The 17,547-nt window shown below is 39.2% G+C and overlaps 2 protein-coding genes across 2 annotated transcripts; one reads left to right on the top strand and one right to left on the bottom strand.

Annotated features, from left to right (window-relative positions):
- The first annotated feature begins 525 nt into the window (after positions 1-525).
- On the top strand, positions 526-2,289 carry LOC112027750 (7-deoxyloganetin glucosyltransferase). Its single transcript, XM_024060400.2, has 2 exons — positions 526-1,075; positions 1,166-2,289. The coding sequence occupies exons 1-2, from the start codon at positions 538-540 to the stop codon at positions 2,098-2,100; spliced, it is 1,473 nt and encodes a 490-aa protein (XP_023916168.2). The 5' UTR covers positions 526-537; the 3' UTR covers positions 2,101-2,289.
- A 14,412-nt stretch (positions 2,290-16,701) lies between these two features.
- LOC136068759 (uncharacterized) lies at positions 16,702-17,232 on the bottom strand. The gene has a single exon (XM_065776289.1). It carries the CDS (start codon positions 17,230-17,232, stop codon positions 16,702-16,704), a length of 531 nt encoding a protein of 176 aa, XP_065632361.1.
- Positions 17,233-17,547: the final 315 nt, after the last annotated feature.

Below are 17,547 nucleotides of genomic sequence, written 5' to 3'. Positions count from 1 at the left end.
ATAAATAAATAAATAAAATTGATATTGATGTATTAATAATAATACTAAAATAGGTCTCAAATAAATAGTCTTAGTCATTGTATTTGTAGTATTTTAATGTGTGGGCAGAGCACACAAATCAAATAAGTATTAAATAGTTATAATGTTATATTAAAAAAACAAAAGAGGCAGAGTTTGAATTTTTGAATGATGTTCACATGGGTTGTCAGTGACTTGTCACTTGTCAAGCACACAAAAGGAAGATAAAGTATATTATAAGATATAATGAATGGGCATATACGCTTATTATGTGACAAACTATTGTTGGTAGTCATTCTTTATTAAGCAAAAAGAGAAAAAGTTGTCCATTATTTGAAAGAGTCAAAGAGCAGCCGCTGGTTATGTCTCATATGTTTGGCGTCCAAGGAAGAGAAGAGTCAAAGAGCAGTCTCATATGTTTGGCGTTCAAGGAAGATAAGAGTCAAAGAGCAGCAGCTGGATATTTCTCAGATGTTTGGCGTCCAAGGAAGTGAATGTATATATTATAAGACTAGGCATATGCACTACAGAACGAAGGAAATGGATTCAAAGACACAAGTAGCTGATAAGCCTCATGCAGTTTGTATTCCATGCCCAGCTCAAAGTCACATGAAGGCAATGCTAAAGCTTTCAAAGCTTCTCCACCATGAAGGGTTTTACATAACCTTTGTGAACACTGAGTTCGACCACAAACGTTTTATGAAATCCAGAGGTCCCAACTCCTTAGATGGCTTGTCTGACTTTCGATTCGAAACCATCCCTGATGGCCTTCCTCCATCAGATATCAATGCCACCCAAGACATCCCTTCTCTTAATGAATCCATTATGAACAATTTCTTGGCTCCATTTTCTGACCTCCTTGTAAAACTCAACAGTGCAACTTCAAATAATCCTCCAGTTACTTGTATTGTTTCAGATGGTTTCATGCCGTTTACAATTACTGCTGCTCAAGAATTCAAAATCCCTGTTGTGATGTTCTTCTCTATCTCTGCTTGCAGCTTAATGGGAGTTCTGCAGCTTCCTTCTCTAAAGGACAAAGGCATCATACCTATTAAAGGTGTAACAAAAAGTGCAAAATCCAATTGAAATCTTGCATTATTTTATTGTAATTAATCATTGTATGCTGAAAACTTTTTTGTCTTTGCAGATGAGAGCTATCTGACAAATGGATATCTTGACACAATTATAGACTGGATTCCTGGTATGAGAGACATACGTTTAAGGGATCTTCCAATTAGCTTTGTAAGTACCATTGATCCAAATGAAATTGTTTTTAGATCTGTTGTTGATGCAGCAGAGAGAGCTCCTAGTGCTTCAGGAATTATTGTTCACACATTCGATGAGTTAGAGCAAGAAGTTTTGCATGCTCTCTCTACCATGTTTCCTCATGTATATGCTATTGGCCCTCTAGAACCACAACTCAATCACTTATCAAATGATAATTTGGAATCAATTGGATATGGTTTATGGAAGGAAGAAACCGTGTGCCTCAATTGGCTTAATTCAAAGGCACCCAACTCAGTGATATATGTGAGTTTTGGTAGCATAGTTGTCATGACACCATCGCAATTGATTGAGATTGGTTGGGGACTCGCAAATTGTAAGCACCCATTTTTGTGGATAATTAGGCCTGACTTAGTTGAAGGTGGATCAACGATTTTGTCACCTGAATTTCAGGAGGAAATTAATGAGAGAGGTCTAATAACTAGTTGGTGCCCTCAAGAGGAAGTGCTAAACCACCCCTCAATTGGAGGGTTCTTGACACATAGTGGCTGGAATTCAACCATTGAAAGTGTGTGTGCAGGAGTGCCAATGCTTTGCTTACCATTCTTTTCAGATCAACAAATGAACTGCAAGTATACTTGCAATGAATGGGCCATCGGCATGGAAATTGACTTTGATGTCAAAAGAGAGGAAGTAGAGAAGATTGTAAGAGAATTGTTGGAAGGAGATAAGGGAAAGAAAATGAAGAAAAAGGCCATGGAGTGGAAAAAATTGGCCGAAGAGGCCACAGGTCCACTTGGTTCCTCATCCATTAACTTAAAAAATTTGGTGAGTGAAGTGCTTTTATTGAAAGGCTAATGTATCCTACTACTTTCCTTAAGCTTAGGATCTGTTACTTCACTTGTCTTTAGACTCTCTCTCAATTTGGTCTTCCTTTTTTAAAGTCATTTTTTATATTTTCTTGTTTTTTCTTGTTTCCGAGGTTGGCCATTTGTTGTTATTGTTAATGTTTTTTAATAATAAACAGAAGGTGTTATTTAAGATATAGACATTTAGATTTACTGCACTGGCACTCTCTGACTAAACCCAATTATATTACATCCTAAACATAGCATTGAAAAACAAAAGGAAACTGGGAAAAATCAATAGCTTTGTTGCTTTGATCTCTACCTATTGTTGCCAAAATAAATGTTGATACCATATTTTATCGACTTTTAAATTTTAACAAAAATTTAAGTCTTGAATAAAGAGATTAAGCAAATTTTATCTGCCCAAGTTTCTTGTTGATTTCGATCAATTTTGATTGGATTAACCAAATTTAATTGAGATTTACCTGAAATTCGACCATTTGAATCTTTGATTGAAGTAATTTGGTCCTATATAAATATCGTGAAACTCCCTTCAGAATGACTATTCACAAGCAAAGGTCGGACTTGAAATGTTTACCATTTTATAAAATATACCACAATTTTCTATTGAAAATTTGAAATACATCGTGGATTTTTCTTTTTCTGAAACATTGTCATACGTTTCTTTATGGCTTGGATGATCCCAAAATTTTGGACAAAAATTATCTCTTAATTGTCTTTTTATTTATTTATTTATTTATTTTATAGAATTTGATATTTATAACAATAAGTGAGGGGGGACTCGAACTCTGATTCTTTTAATAAAGGATTTGTAATTTTTTTATAATTAACTTTTTTATTTTTTGAAAAGTTTCTCAAATCTTATTAAGATTGAGATGTGAAGTAACGTTTTTCATCAACATCAATAAATAACTAACATATCTAGCAAAGTTGTGAGCTACAAAATTACTTTATCTTCAAACATGGGAAAAACCAACACTAGTAAAAGAATCTATAAGATTCTATAACATATGTCATCTTCCTATTGTTGAGGCTACAAATTTGCTGCAACCAAGTTTGTCCCCAAACTTTGTCTTTCACAATATACTCTCTAAAAGAACAAATTTAACTCCAAAAATCTGTCTTCTTCTCAAAATACCCTTACATTTTTTTCTCAAAATCCCTATTTTACCCTTTACTTTTTAATTACAAAACACAATACCTTTGTGACTTTGTCAATGGCCTTTCACTGTCTGCTCAAAAACCCAATCTGACAAAGCACACCTTACTTCAAAATATGAGATTATTTTGGATTCTTTTTCCTTTTTCGTTCGCTCATATATATCTGAAGCTCAAAGACCACCAACGAGTCAACGACCAACTTAGCTCCCTTCAAAATTTAAGTTTTTTTTTTTTTTTTTTTTTTAATAATTTTTTTTAATCCAGTAAAAGATCAAACTTTGGTGGGTGTTGAAAGCTAGTAGAATTGTGTGGTTAAAATAATTAAATTTACCACATTTCAATAGATTAAGTTTTTAGGATAATCGTTAATTTAACATAGTATCAGAGTAGGAGGTCCTGAATTCGATCATTTGTCTCTTCCACTCTAGCTTTGATATCATGTTAAATTAACGACCCCACTCTTGTTGTGATACCATGTTAAATTACCGATTGTCTAGAAAAGCTTGGTTATTTCCACCCTTGTCTCCTCCACTCTTGCTTTAATATCATGTTAAATTATCAATTGTCCAAAAAACTTGAGTAATTCCCGGGGGCACATCCCCCAGGAACCCCCTATTTACATTCCATCCTTGCCCTATCACACTAAAAGCCCTATAGGTTGAAGAAGCTTAATTACATAAGTAACTATTGAGATGGCACAAATGACCGATTGTGCAAAAAGCTTGGGTAGTTCCCAGGGGCACATCCCTTGGGGACCCCCTAGTTACACTCCATCCCTGCCCTTTTGCACAAAAGCCATATAGGTTGAAGAAGCTTAATTACATAAGTGACTATTAAGACTTCAAATGACATCAAACAAAAGGAATGTTCTTACAGGAATCAAAAGCTTGGGGGTTGGTCACCTAAACTACATGTCATGGGAAAATGTTTCTTTCCAAATTAATTTAGAGAAAAATCCTTCAAATTCCTTTTATATTTTTTTATTAGATGTGAATTTTGAAAATTTAATCATTGAATTATATATTTTTATTTTATTCTTCATGTTTGCAAAATTTCAAGAATATTGAAGATATATGTCGTCAATAAAATGTTTATATTAAAGAAGTAAGTATAATTTATTGTAAGAAGTAATAATAAATAATTATGAAACTTTAAAAAGGTAACTAAGAAAAAAATCTATAATAATAATAATAATAATAATAATTTTGTCTAGATGCTCTCAGTCTCACACAGTCACGCTCATGCTTGGGCTTTGGAACTTCATACCAATAAAGCTCCACTTTGAGCAAACTGGGCTCGACCCCTAGCAAATGTAAAATAAACTATCCTAAAAGAAGAAAAAAAAAGAAAAAGAAAAAAGGACTAGTAAACTGTAAAAAGTAAAAACCCCTCCAATATCCATGAAGCTAACTAACTGGGCTAGTTTCTCAAAAAATAAAAAAAATAAAAAAACTAACTGGGCTAGAATTGAATTGGGCTTTCATAAAGCAATGGCGGTGGTTTCATTGTTTTCATTCTCGCGAACTCTTATCCGAACCTCCTCCTAACGTTCTCTCTACGAGTTCTGTTCGATTGCTGAGAAAATTGAAAAAATAATGGTATAAAAAATTGTTGTGCGTTTTATATTATTTTGGTTGTGAAAAATTGAAAATGAGACTTGCAAATAAAACTAGGGTCATGCTAATGAGTGCCCTTAGAGCACTCATTAATAATCTATTTTAGAAAAGTTTTAATACAATTTTTATGGAAAATGAACAAAGTTGTTAAAATATTAATTACTTTTTTTCATTTCTCATAAAAACTTTCTTTAAATGGATTAGTAATTAGGACACTCATTAGCATTTTCCATAAAACTAAGCCAAGTGATTGTACTAATTGTAGTTAGTTGGATTTAATTTTTTTTTTTTTTTTGGTTCACATTCTGTATGGTAGCTGAGAAAAGTGAGAAAAGGAAGAGAATTTGAAGATATAAATGTTGTGCATTTTTAAGTTCTTTTGGTTTTTTGTGAAAATGAGAGACTTGCCAATGTAGCTAAGCTTGTAGTTATTTGTTTTCCCAATAATTCAATCATTGAACAAAGAGAAAATATTTTTGATAAATAAAAAAAAAATTCTCTTTGTTCAATGATTTCTCTGAATTATTGGGAAAACAAATAATCATAGTTTTAAAACTTTCACTAGTTTCAAAATTTTGTATTTTTGGTTTTTAAATTCTTGTATGGAATTTGATTTTTTAGAGTAAGAGGCCAAAGGAAGTGCAAAAGAGAGAATGATGAATTTCCAAGTACCATAGATTTTTTCTGAACAAGAAGATGAATTTCCACCGTTATTTGGTAAGCCAAAGAATGATTCCATGTAACTTTGGTAAGTTTTTGGAGACTCTTAATGTAAATGGTGTAATCTCCATTTTGGCTTGTTTTCCCCATTTGTCAGTATAGCTGTATTATATAATAAACTGCTTATAACTATAGGCTCTTCCATTTGGGGAAAAAAAAAAAACCTATTTGTTTGCCCTTTGAAGATATAAACGTTGAGCATTTTTTTTTTTTGGGTGTGAAAATGAGAGACTTGCCAATATAGCTAAACTTGTAAATTGGTTGAATTCTCTTTTTTGTTCAATGTTTTATTGGGAAAACAAAATACTTCATAGTTTTTAATTTTTTGGTTTTTAAATTCTTTATGGAATTTGATTTTTTAGAGTAAGAGGACAAAGGAAGTTCATCACCAGAGGAGCCTAAGCTGCCACAGACTGCCCATAAATTGCTTCATGTATTCCTTTTGTCCAATTTATTTTCCTAAATTTAAACTATAGGGTCATTTGCAATGTAAGGCCTAAACTAGAAATTTTTGAAATTGACACCGTAGTTTGTGATTGATCAATGTAGCTCCGGAGTACACGAGCACAATGGTTGCTTCACTGAAGGGGATGCTTATGAGTGGTGCTTCTTGAATTGGTGACTGGGCAAAAAACTCTTGAAGCGAGCAATGTTGAGGATGGATTTAAGGGAAAGCTGGTGGATTGGGTGAATCAGCTCTCTAGTTCTGGTCGAATAAAAGATGCCATCAGTAGGAAACTTTGTGGAAAAGGGTACGATGAGGAAATTTTGAAGTTACTGAAAATTGCATGCAATTGTGTGGTTTCATGGCCCAAGGACAGGTGGTTGATGTACCAGGCTTGTCAAGGATTAAAGAGTATGTCCAAGGACCATAGTTTTTCTGAACAAGAAGATGAATTTCCATTGTTTTTGGTAAGCCAGAGAATGATTCCATGTAACTTTGGAGCAGTGATGGATGAAGCATGAGAAAGTGGTTTCAGGATTTCTACATCTCGTGGTAAGTTTTTGGAGACTCATTTAATGTAAATGGTGTAATCTCCGTTTTGGCTAGTTTTCCCCATTTGTTAGTATGGCTGTAATATATAATAAAGTGCTTAAAACTATAGGCTCTTGCATTTCGAAAAAAATCTATTTGTTTGCCCTTTGTTGTATTAAATACAGCCTATCAGGCTAAAAGACATTTGAAATATACTCCCCTGTTTGTAGCCTACTGCAATTAAACATCAGTATGTTATCAAGGGGATCATTCAAATTATTCACAACTTTATCGTTTAAGCTTTTTGAAGAATCAATTTTCTGTTTAAGAAAAAACGCCTTAGGTTTTCAGAATACTTAAGATATACTATATGGTCTCTACTATTTTCCTTTTTTAACAGGAATTTCCACAAGATCTGCATCTTTTACTTTCCATGCCTATGCTTTAATTGTTCTTATTACCTCCTTTTACATGTTCAAGTAATCCATTTGTATTGTTTACTATTTTTTGACTGTTGAAATACCATTAACTCCTCAATAAATTAATAGTTCCAAAGAAACTAATCTGTCAAATTTTACTTATCAAAAAATAAATAAATAAATTATTTGCCAAATTTTGCAGCACTGAGTGTTGACAGTTGACACAGCACACACTGGTGGTCCACTGGCAATTTTCATTTGGTCTTTCAACCAATCATTTAGGCAGATTAGTGCCCTTCACTACCACCCAACCTCTAGTCGGGGTGGTACCTCTAGCTGGTCCCCAAGTGGGAAGTCGGGTTCGAGTATATGAATGCAAAACATACGGGATCCCGCAACCTGTGAATGTTTTTGCAATAGTGGCATATGTTTTTGAAGTTTTTTAAAATATGTGTGGATAAAAAAGTGTATTGAAATGCGTAAAATGCTGTTTAAAAACTAAAAAATGTTGTTTGAAAACACAAACCAAACGGGCCCCTCTATTGATGCTAAAACTGGGGGGCTATTATGAAAAGAATGGTTTGAGTGATGTTGCTATCACATAAAATGAAGCTTGAAATTGAGGTCTTGGGAATGGCAAAAAAATATATTCGGAGAAATATTGAGGCCTTATGGGGATTGGAAACATATTTATGGTGAGACCACCATTCATGTGAAGCGTAGGAACATTATTCTTAGTGTCTTGCTTGATTTTCATGTAATAGTTGTTGCTTAGAACTTTAATGCTTTGTTTGTGTCCTTTGGGAGTTCATAAAGGAATATAATATAATGGAATGAATAAATTATAAAGGAATTTTATTCAGATAATGGAATGGAATTGGGAAAAAATTGAATAAAATTAAATAATCTTATTTGGATGTTTTAAATAAAGGAATAGAAATTAATAAAATGTAAATAACCTTATTTGGAAGTAACATAAAAGAAATTGAATGGAATCACTTTATAACAAGGGTTGTAGGGTTAAGATTTGTGGCCCAAGCCCAAAACAATGAATTTGTAGAGAATTGGTGAAAGAGCTAGATTGACTATGAAATTGACAACAGTTAATCACAACCCCCAAGTATAAACCAGCATGAATTTACATGTAAAAATGAAATGAACTAGTGTCCGAAGAGGCATATCATTGATTATGTAGTGATTACAGTTCTTAGAGCTACAGTAAAGCCTTTCTCTCTTCTCTATTGCCTTTTTTCCCCCCCCTCTTATCAAGAGCTTCTTTCCTTTATATAACCTCCTTCCCCATCATCTCCATCGTCCACTTGTACTTCATCTGTGAACCTACTTGAGTATGTGTCACGTCAAATATCTCATTTGACTCTTTGTGAGTGGCGGTAGGTGAGGTTACACTGTTCAGGGGTCTTCTCCACATAAATGCGGCCAAAAAAGTTGCTGCAGTGCCTTAAATACGGTGGTAGCAGCTTTTCCTTTATATATTTCCTCATTTTTATCGTCTACAAATATACTCAGAGCTTATCATGATTAGTAGGAATGCTCGGAAGATCATTCTGACCTTTTATACGTTCGACTGATCCGTACTATTCGCGTCCGAGGAATAAAATCTCTTCAGACGGACGGTGATCTCCTCGGATTATAACCATCTTTCTTTTCTGGGGATCCTTCTTCCAGATGAGCCTTGCCCTTACCACCTCCTTCTCTTTGGACACACAGTAATCCTCACATGGGGCTCTAGGCCCACTACGTTAGATTGGGCCTTTCCCCCCCACAATAGCCCCTCAAAATTTTAATTTTTCCCTCGCATCCGAGGAGAAAGAGTAAGATTTTGACCCGCCACGCAATGAAAAGGAATAAAAAGTTTGAAGAGAGCTCATAAATACCCAAGTTTGCATGTGCGCAGGCATAGATACAAGCGCTTCATTATTGCCGCTGTCAGTTCCGTATTCCCAAAGCATTGTATTAATTACTCCAGGCGGCGTTTTGTCTTTTGCATCCAACGGTGGATTGTTGATCCAACGGACAAGGCTCTTCTTCGGGATTTGGACAGGATGAACTACATCCTTTCACCTGCCCCCGTATATAAGCCCTTAGAGAAGGTTATTTTTCTTTACTTTACGCATCCTCAGAATACCCAGCGAACTCATTCATTCAAAATCCTTCAACCTTCTTCGATTTTCTGTCTTCTTTCTTCCCAGAATCTACCAAAAGTCCACTTTGAGTTCAGAGATCATTCTCCACTCTCGTCTGTGTAAGTTTCGGCATCCTTAGCCCCTTATTTTCTTCTCGGCTAGTATTTTCAACCTTCGAAACCCCCGCTTCTTGGGTACTGCTTTAATTATTCCTTAAAAATGGGTAGATTCCAATACCTCGCCGATAGTCCAGAGTTGATAGAGGAATTTAAGCGGACTTATGGCATACCGCGAGGGGTAAATCTGAGGTATTGCCCTCCAGAACGGATACTAATGAACCGAAGAGAGGGGGAGGTCATAATCCCAATGATAGCCTTCATCGAAGGGAGAATGACCCTCCTAATGGGTTCCATCACCATGAACTACCTTCGCAACCATAGACTCTCTCCTGAGTAATGCGTGCCCAATACCTTTAGGATCCTAGGAGCTATCGATGCCTTGAACCTACAATTAGGATTAGGGTTGACCTGGCGTGACCTGGTACATATGTATGAGTGTCATAGCCAAAAAGGGGCGGGATATTACCTTAAATCCTAATCCGACATCGTTAGACTGCTCTCCTGCCTTCCCAAGTCAAATAAAGGGATGAAAGACGACTATCTAATCGTCTCGGGTGCATAGGATGACGGTCTACACTGTCCGACCGAGGTAAGAGAGCCAGGTGTGACTTCCTAGACTTAGAATTTTTAACAATAGGCTTAGGATCTTCACTCTTCATAACCTATTATTTTATTTTTTTTTCTTTATGCTGTCATATTTCAATTTTTTGATCAGGTTTGTTTGTTTTTTTGTTTTTTGTTTTTTTTTTTTTACTATCTTTTTTACAGATAAAGCACATACTTCTTCTCGACTTAGCCTTACCAACACTACTACCCTTAATTATCTATTACGCTCGGAGATATTTGTGAGCGAAGACGGACAGCTCCGGTCCGTCCCTCTCATACTCGGCTACACACCAAAGAAAATGGATATTCAACCGGTCGGCAACGCCATTACACAAGGTGATCACCAGCTTTGGCGAATAGACGTCGCTCTGCGTCATTTTTTAGCGCCATACGATCTTGAGCTTGTTCCACACCCAAATCCACAGGGTGTTCCATTGCTGATCTAACCAGTTCAATAAGTCCCCATTGAACCGGTGGTCATAGGTGAGAAGGTCGGCTTTTCGTCCTCTTCATTAGAAGAACACATAGACAAGTTCAAATTCGAAGGAGAAGCTTCAGGGGGAGTGCAGGTGATACCCTCCTCAGATTCCGAGGAGGAGATTGACAGGCAATCCGGCGTCCACCCCACAATTCTGATAACCACTCTTCCAGAGGACTCTTCGGAAGAAGAAGAAATGTTAGATTTGAAAGCTCTGTTGAAGATGAGGGGCAAAAAGGCTGAGCCCAAAGGGACTGGGACTTCCCAACTAGTGGTGAACTTGCCTCCACCACCACCTCAGGTTCCTGATCCAGGCTTAAAGTCAGTACCAGACTTGAAAAAAAAGAAGCCTCTCGAACCTGAGGAGAGGGAGGTGGTGGTGCCACCAAAAACCACAAAACAACAAAAGGTGGTGAGGGACCACAGGAGCAAGAGGGCCTCATCCGTAGAGAGTCGGGAGGAGCCTCTTGCGGCTGACGTGCGCCGAGGGCAACGCACGTGGTCTCCCAGATTGGAGCTGGATGGTGTTCATTTTTCTTAGGAGACCTCCATTAGAAACTATGATAGGGGAAGAGCAGGGCTGGTAGTTGAAGCCTTGGAGCAACCGTTGCTCCTCCCCCGAGACATGGAGTCATATAGGCGCTTTAGCCAGTATGAACTCTTCATGTCCCTGAAGAGGGACCTGGCCATGGTAAGTAAGCTTATCACATTCTTCAGTTGGCATGCTAATCTTCTGCTTATTTTATGCTAACATTCTTACTTTAATGTGCAGATCACCCAGCAAGTCTTCATGGCCAAAGAGTGGAATAGAAAAGCCTACGTCGAAGCCCAAGCGGAGGCCCACTCTCGGTCCGAAGCAGAAAAAACTTTGGTCAACTTAAAAGAGGAGTTCACTCAGATCTTCGAGTAGCTCAAAGAGGTGACCCAGGAAAGGAACAGCCTCAATACTGGCCTCCAAAATGCTGAGAGCCAGGCCGAAGCCCAATGCAAGCTACTAAATGAGACTCAGACCAATTTGGCCTCTGAGAAAGCGCTTGTGAAGGAACTTCGCGCCGAACTCCAGAAGGCCAGGGAGGCTACCAAGCAGGCTCAGAGGAACGTTCAGCTGGCCAAGGAGGCAACCGAAGTCGAAAAGAAAGCGGCATACCAGCTGGGGGTGGATGTGACCGAGAAAGGTTTAACGGAGCAGTTCGCCTCAGTCAGCCGAGATTACTGCGACATAACCTGGGGTAAAACACTCGATGCTGTCGGGGTGCCTGCTGATTCTGAGTTGAGGCTGCCTGGGAGCATTTACTACGATCCTGACATCTGAGTGCTCCCAGAGTCTGATCCTCCTCCCCCAACACAACTCCCAGAAGCTTCGGAGCAATCCTTGGTCAGCCATGTTCCTCCAACCACGCTTGAGGTCTCCAAGGAGTCTGGTCAACCGGGTGCTCAGAGCAAACCAGCTGAACCATCCAAGGACAAGGGCAAGAACTCGGAAAAAGAGAAAACTTCTTCAGAGCCTAAGGATCAGGTTTCAACAACTGCTGTTACTCAGATGAGCCAGGCCGATGACCCTGTGATCCTTCAGACAAAGACTTAGATACTTAGGGTTTTTCTTTTGTACCTTTATTATTTTTTCATCTGTTGTTGTTTATTATTATTTTTTACATGTAAGGGATTGTAGACTATCCTGTTTTGAGACGGTTTCTTCTTCTTTTCTTTTTTTTTTTTTTTAAACTTTTGGTGTATATCATATGACTTATTCTTGCTACAAATAATTGTACTTTATAATTATGGTAATGTAGATAAACATAATCACCCTATCCTGCTGGTAATATACATAACTAAAATTGGTTCCGGAAAGGCAGTGCATAAAAATTGCTATTAAGTAATAAATACAACAAGTATTATAAAAGTCTGATAGATTTTTTCGCACATACACAAAGAAGCTTAGCATAGGTTAGAGTTGATTTTAAACACAGTTAAGAGTGTCAGGCAAGATTCATTCCAGAGTTAACCTTCATTAGTAATAACAACGCAGAAGTGTTAATTAACTCCAAATCATCTGGTCCGAGGACTACAAGTATGATTGGATTTAAGTTTAAACAATTAGAGGATCACTAAGGAGTGCTAACTAACCCAAATCATCTGGTCCGAGGACTACAAGTATGATTGGATTTAAGTTTAAACACCAAGAAAACCATCAAGGAGTGTTAACTAACCCAAATCATTTGGTCCGAGGACTACAGGCATGATTGGATTTATGTTTAGACACTTAGAAAACCATCAAGGAGTGCTAACTAACCTAAATCATCTGGTCCGAGGACTACAAGCATGATTGGATTTAAGTTTAAACACTTAGAGAACAATTAAGAACGACAAGTTATCATAGTGACCAAATAAATGATTCGATTAATAATAGTACCTTTTAAGGTTATTTACATTCCACGGGCGTGGTATTACATGACTATCTAAGTCCTCCAGGAAGTATGCCCCAATGCCAGCCCCTGAAGTAATACAATTTGGCCCTTCCCAATTTGGTCCTAGTTTCCCCCAGGTTGGATTTTTCGCAGTGCCCACGACTTTCCTGAGTACCAAATCACCGGGTTTTAGGGGCCTTAACTTTATGTTGGCATCATAGCCTTGCTTGAGCTTCTGCTGGTAATGTGCCAGTCGAACCATTGCATTTTCTCTCATTTCTTCGATCAAATCCAAACTCCTTTCTAAAAGTTCATCATTGCTGGTCAGACTGAACGAACTAGTTTTCAGAGTTGGGAACCCAGTTTCCAGAGGAATGACAGCTTCAGCCCCATAAGTCATCGAAAAAGGGGTTTCTCCAGTAGATCTGCGAGGCGTAGTTCTGTAAGCCCAAAGCACGTGTGGCAACTCTTCCACCCACTTGCCCTTCGCATCGTCTAATCTCTTCTTCAATCCATTAACTATGACTTTGTTAACTGCTTCTGCTTGCCTATTCCCCTAGGGATAGGCAGGGGTAGAGTATCTATTTGTGATTCCCAATTTGTTACAATAATTTCAAAACGCCTTACTGTCAAACTGTAGGCCATTGTCCAAGATAAGAGTATGAGGAATTCCGAAACGAGTAATGATATTCTTCCATACAAATCTTTGCACATCTACATCTCGGATATTGGCCAGAGGTTCAGTTTCAACCCATTTGGTGAAATAGTCTGTGCCGACTAGAAGGTACTTCCTGTTTCCTGCGGCCTTTGGGAATGGACCCACTATATCCAAGCCCCACTGAGCAAACGGCCACAGACTAGATAGTGGGTTGAGGACTCCACCTAGTTGGTGTATGTTCGGCACAAATTGTTGACATTGATCGCACTTCTTTACATAGTCATGGGCTTCTTTTTGTATGTTCAGCCACTAATAACCTTGAGTAATGGCTCGGTGAGCCAAAGTCCTACCTCCAGTGTGACTCCCACAAATTCCTTTATGCAACTCCTCTAATAGCAGCTCAGTCACCTCAGGATGAATACATAATAGGTATGGTCCTGAATAGGATCGTTTGTATAATTTTCGGTCTTCGGACAGCCAAAATCTGGTCGCCTTCCTTCGAATTTTGTCAGCTTCCCCCATTTCTTCAGACAGAGTGTCATCTTTCAAGAATTTGACTATAGGGCCCATCCAGCAGAGACTGGATCTAATCTGGTGAACTTGGACTGCATCTCCTCCTGTCTCGGTGGGCTTATGAAGTCCTCGACGAGGATAACTCTCGGTAAATTTTGCGCCGAAGAGGTGGCAAGTGTGTCCAAAGAATCAGCATGTGCGTTACTACTTCTAGGAACATGTAGCAAGCTGAAAAATTCGAATTCCGACTGCAGACGTTTAACTCGATTCAAGTATCCCTGCATTCTTTCATCCTTCGCTTCAAACTCCCCCTGTACTTGGCCCACAACTAATCTTGAGTCCGAGAACAACTCCACTGCCTTTCCTCCCATTCTTTGGACCATAGACATTCCCATAAATAGGGCTTCATACTCTGCCTCATTATTGGTTGCCCTAAAATCTAGCCTTAATGACTTTTCAATGATGATTCTCTCCGGAGATATCAAGACTAGCCCTACTCCAGAACCTTTCCGATTCGCAGCACCGTCCACATACACTTCCCAGCGGGCAGGACCTTGTTGAGAAATCATGCCAGTCGATTTTCCATCCATGTCCCTCTGTGTCGTTATTTCTTCTAAGCTAGGTTCCGTGAACTCGGCCACCAAATCCACAAGGATCTGCCCTTTGACTGAAATGCGAGGCATGTACTTGATATCAAAAGCCCCTAAGATAGTGCCCCACTTGGCTATCCTCCCTATGCAGTCGGCACTTCAAAGTACGGTCTTAAGTGGGAGTTGCGTGAGCACAACGACAGTATGTGCTTGGAAGTAATAGGGCAATTTTCGTGTCCACTCTTATTAACACTAAACTTACAGCATAGGGAACCATCGCAATATAGGCAAACAAGACCTCATCTGGTTCAGGGCTAGACATAATTGGTGGCCGAGCCAAGTAGTCTTTAAGTTGTTGGAAAGCTGAGGCACATTCTTCAGTCCATTCAAATCCCTTCCACTTGTTGATCAGCGAGAAGAAAGGTTTACACCTATCCGCGGACCTAGAGATGAATCGGTTCAAAGCAGTTGTCATCCCCGTTAACTTCTGAACCTCTTTTGGATTCCGAGGAGACTGCAGATTTTGAATAGCCTTTATCTGATCGGGATTAATCTCAATTCCCCTATGTGTTACCATGTAACCTAAAAATTTGCCTGACCCTACACCAAATGAGCATTTAGAGGCGTTCAAGCGCAACCTATGTCTTCTTAGGATTTCAAAAGTGTTGTCAAGGTCCTTCATATGCTCAGAAATAACTTTGCTTTTTACCACCATGTCGTCTATATAGACCTCAATGTTTTTGCCCAATTGTGATTCAAACATCCTTGTCATCATTTGCTGATAAGTAGAACCTGCATTTTTCAGACCGAATGGCATCACTTTATAATGGTAATTACCAATGGGGGTAACAAAAGCGGTTTTCTCTTGGTCATCTGGGGCTAACGGTATTTGATGGTAACCTTAGAAAGCATCCAAGAAACTCATCTGAGGATGGCCGACAGTAACATCTACTAACTGATCAATTTTCGGCATAGGGAAAGGATCCTTAGGACAAGCCTTATTTAAGTCCGTGAAGTCTATACAAACTTGCCAATTTCCGTTCTTCTTCTTTACCACCACAGTATTTGCCAACCACTCGGGATAAAAAACCTCTTTAATAGCTCTAGCCTGTTACATCACTTCTTCTTTGACTGCATCTACATGTTCTTTGGATGGCCGTCGAGGAGGCTGCTTCTTGGGGACACTTAGTGGGTTGACCCTCAAATGATGGCAGATGAACTCTGGATCTACTCCTGGGGCTTCATAAGCACTCCAGGCAAATACATCAATATTTCTTTTAAGGAAATCAATTAGCTCTTCTTTTTCTGGTTGAGGTATCTGAGACCCGATTTGAAAGTACCTTTCAGGATTGCCCCCAATTAAAACTTTTACTATGTCCTCGCATCTAGCGCCTTCATCAAGGTCTTCGACGGGTGACAACCGACTTCTTAACTGCTATAAGTCTCCCTCCGCCCTGACCAAGGATTCAGTTTTAGGCTTGTGTTGTATGGCAGCCACCAAACATTGTCTAGCCGAGGATTGATCTCCACGGATTTCACAAACACACCCCTCGGATAGATATTTAACTTTTTGATGTAGAGTGGAGGAAACAGCCCCTAGCGTATGTAACCAAGGTCTGGCTACAATTGCCGTATAAGGGGAATAAACATCTACAACAATGAAGTCCACTTCCACTACTTCTGAGTCAATCTGTATAGGCAGCCGTATCTGGCCCTTCGGGGTGACAATCCTTCCCTCGAAGCTAACTAGGGGGGAATAGTATGGAGTTAAGTCATCAAGCTTGAGGTTCAGCCTCTTGTAGAGGTCAGGGTACATAATCTCCACCGCGCTACCCTGGTCCACCGTCACTTTCTTCACATCATATCCTCCGATTCTGAGGGTGACTACCAAAGCGTCGTTATGAGGTTGAATGGTTCCAGCTTTATCTTAGTCCGAAAAGCCTAAAACTGGCGGGACAGCCAGTCTAGCGCTCCTCGGATCTCGACCAATGTCCCCTGCTGGTAACCGAGCCATTGACATAACTTTAGATGGCCAGGACCCTGTTCTCCCTAGTGCTGCGAAAATGACGTTAATAATCCCTAATGGAGTTTTGGCAGAATCATTCCTACCAGACTCAGAATTCATTTGACCTCCTCGGCCACTAGAGTGGTGCAAAAGATGCCTCAACCTGCCTTCGCGGACTAGCTAGTCCAAATGGTCCCATAAACTTCTGCAGTCTTCAGTGGTATGCGCATGGTCTTGATGGTATTGACAATAGAGATTATGATTGCGCCTCTCAGGATTCCCTACCATTTTACTCGGCCACCTAAAGAATGGTTCATTCTTGATCTTTTCTAAAACTTGATGAACTGGCTCCTTGAACACTGTATTGACTACTTGAGCATTTGTTGACCCCAACTGCCCAGCGAAATCTCTCCGTGGCTTATTGTTGTTGTAACGGTCTGACCTGAAATCCTTCCTGTCCTGGGAGATAACCTTATCCTTACCCTTCCCTTGCTGCTGATCTTCTTTAACCCTTTTATATTTTTCAATATGGTCCATAAGCTGATGCATGTTAGTGACAGGTTTACCGGATAAGGATGTCCTTAAACCATGACCAGTAGGGAGGGCCAGCTTGAACGTGTCTAGGGCCATTGCATCAAAGTTGCCTTCCATGTCATTAAACATCTCCCAATATCTATCTGAATATGCCTTTAGGGTTTCACCCTCACGCATGCTTAAGGATAGCAGAGAAGACAAGGGCTTGGCCACTTTTCGGCATGTGACGAAACGTGAACCAAAAGCTTGAGTGAGCTTTTGGTAGGAATTGATGGAATCTGCTTTCAGGTTGTCGAACCACCTCATTGCAACAGGTCCAAGACTAGAAGGGAATACCTTACACATCAAAGCTTCATCTCTGGAGTAGACAGCCATCCTTTGGTTAAAATGGCTCACATGCTCCACGGGGTCCGTTTTACCGTTGTAAATAGTGAAGGTTGGCTAGTTAAAGCACCGAGGAAGTCTCGCTCCTTCAATCCTGTGCGTGAAAGG

Source organism: Quercus suber, unplaced genomic scaffold (assembly GCF_002906115.3).
Source record: "Quercus suber isolate HL8 unplaced genomic scaffold, Cork oak 2.0 scaffold_132, whole genome shotgun sequence".
Taxonomy (NCBI): Eukaryota; Viridiplantae; Streptophyta; class Magnoliopsida; order Fagales; family Fagaceae; genus Quercus; species Quercus suber.
Note: the sequence above shows the minus strand (reverse complement) of the source record. Positions and strands in the feature narration are given on the sequence as shown.

Excerpts from the sequence above, each read along its gene's own strand:
- LOC112027750 (XM_024060400.2), top strand. The coding sequence starts at position 538 with ATGCACTACAGAACGAAGGAAATGGATTCAAAGACACAAGTAGCTGAT. Across the intron at positions 1,076-1,165 it reads AGGCATCATACCTATTAAAG|ATGAGAGCTATCTGACAAAT; the intron begins GTGTAACAAAAA and ends TTGTCTTTGCAG.
- LOC136068759 (XM_065776289.1), bottom strand. The coding sequence starts at position 17,232 with ATGCGTGAGGGTGAAACCCTAAAGGCATATTCAGATAGATATTGGGAG.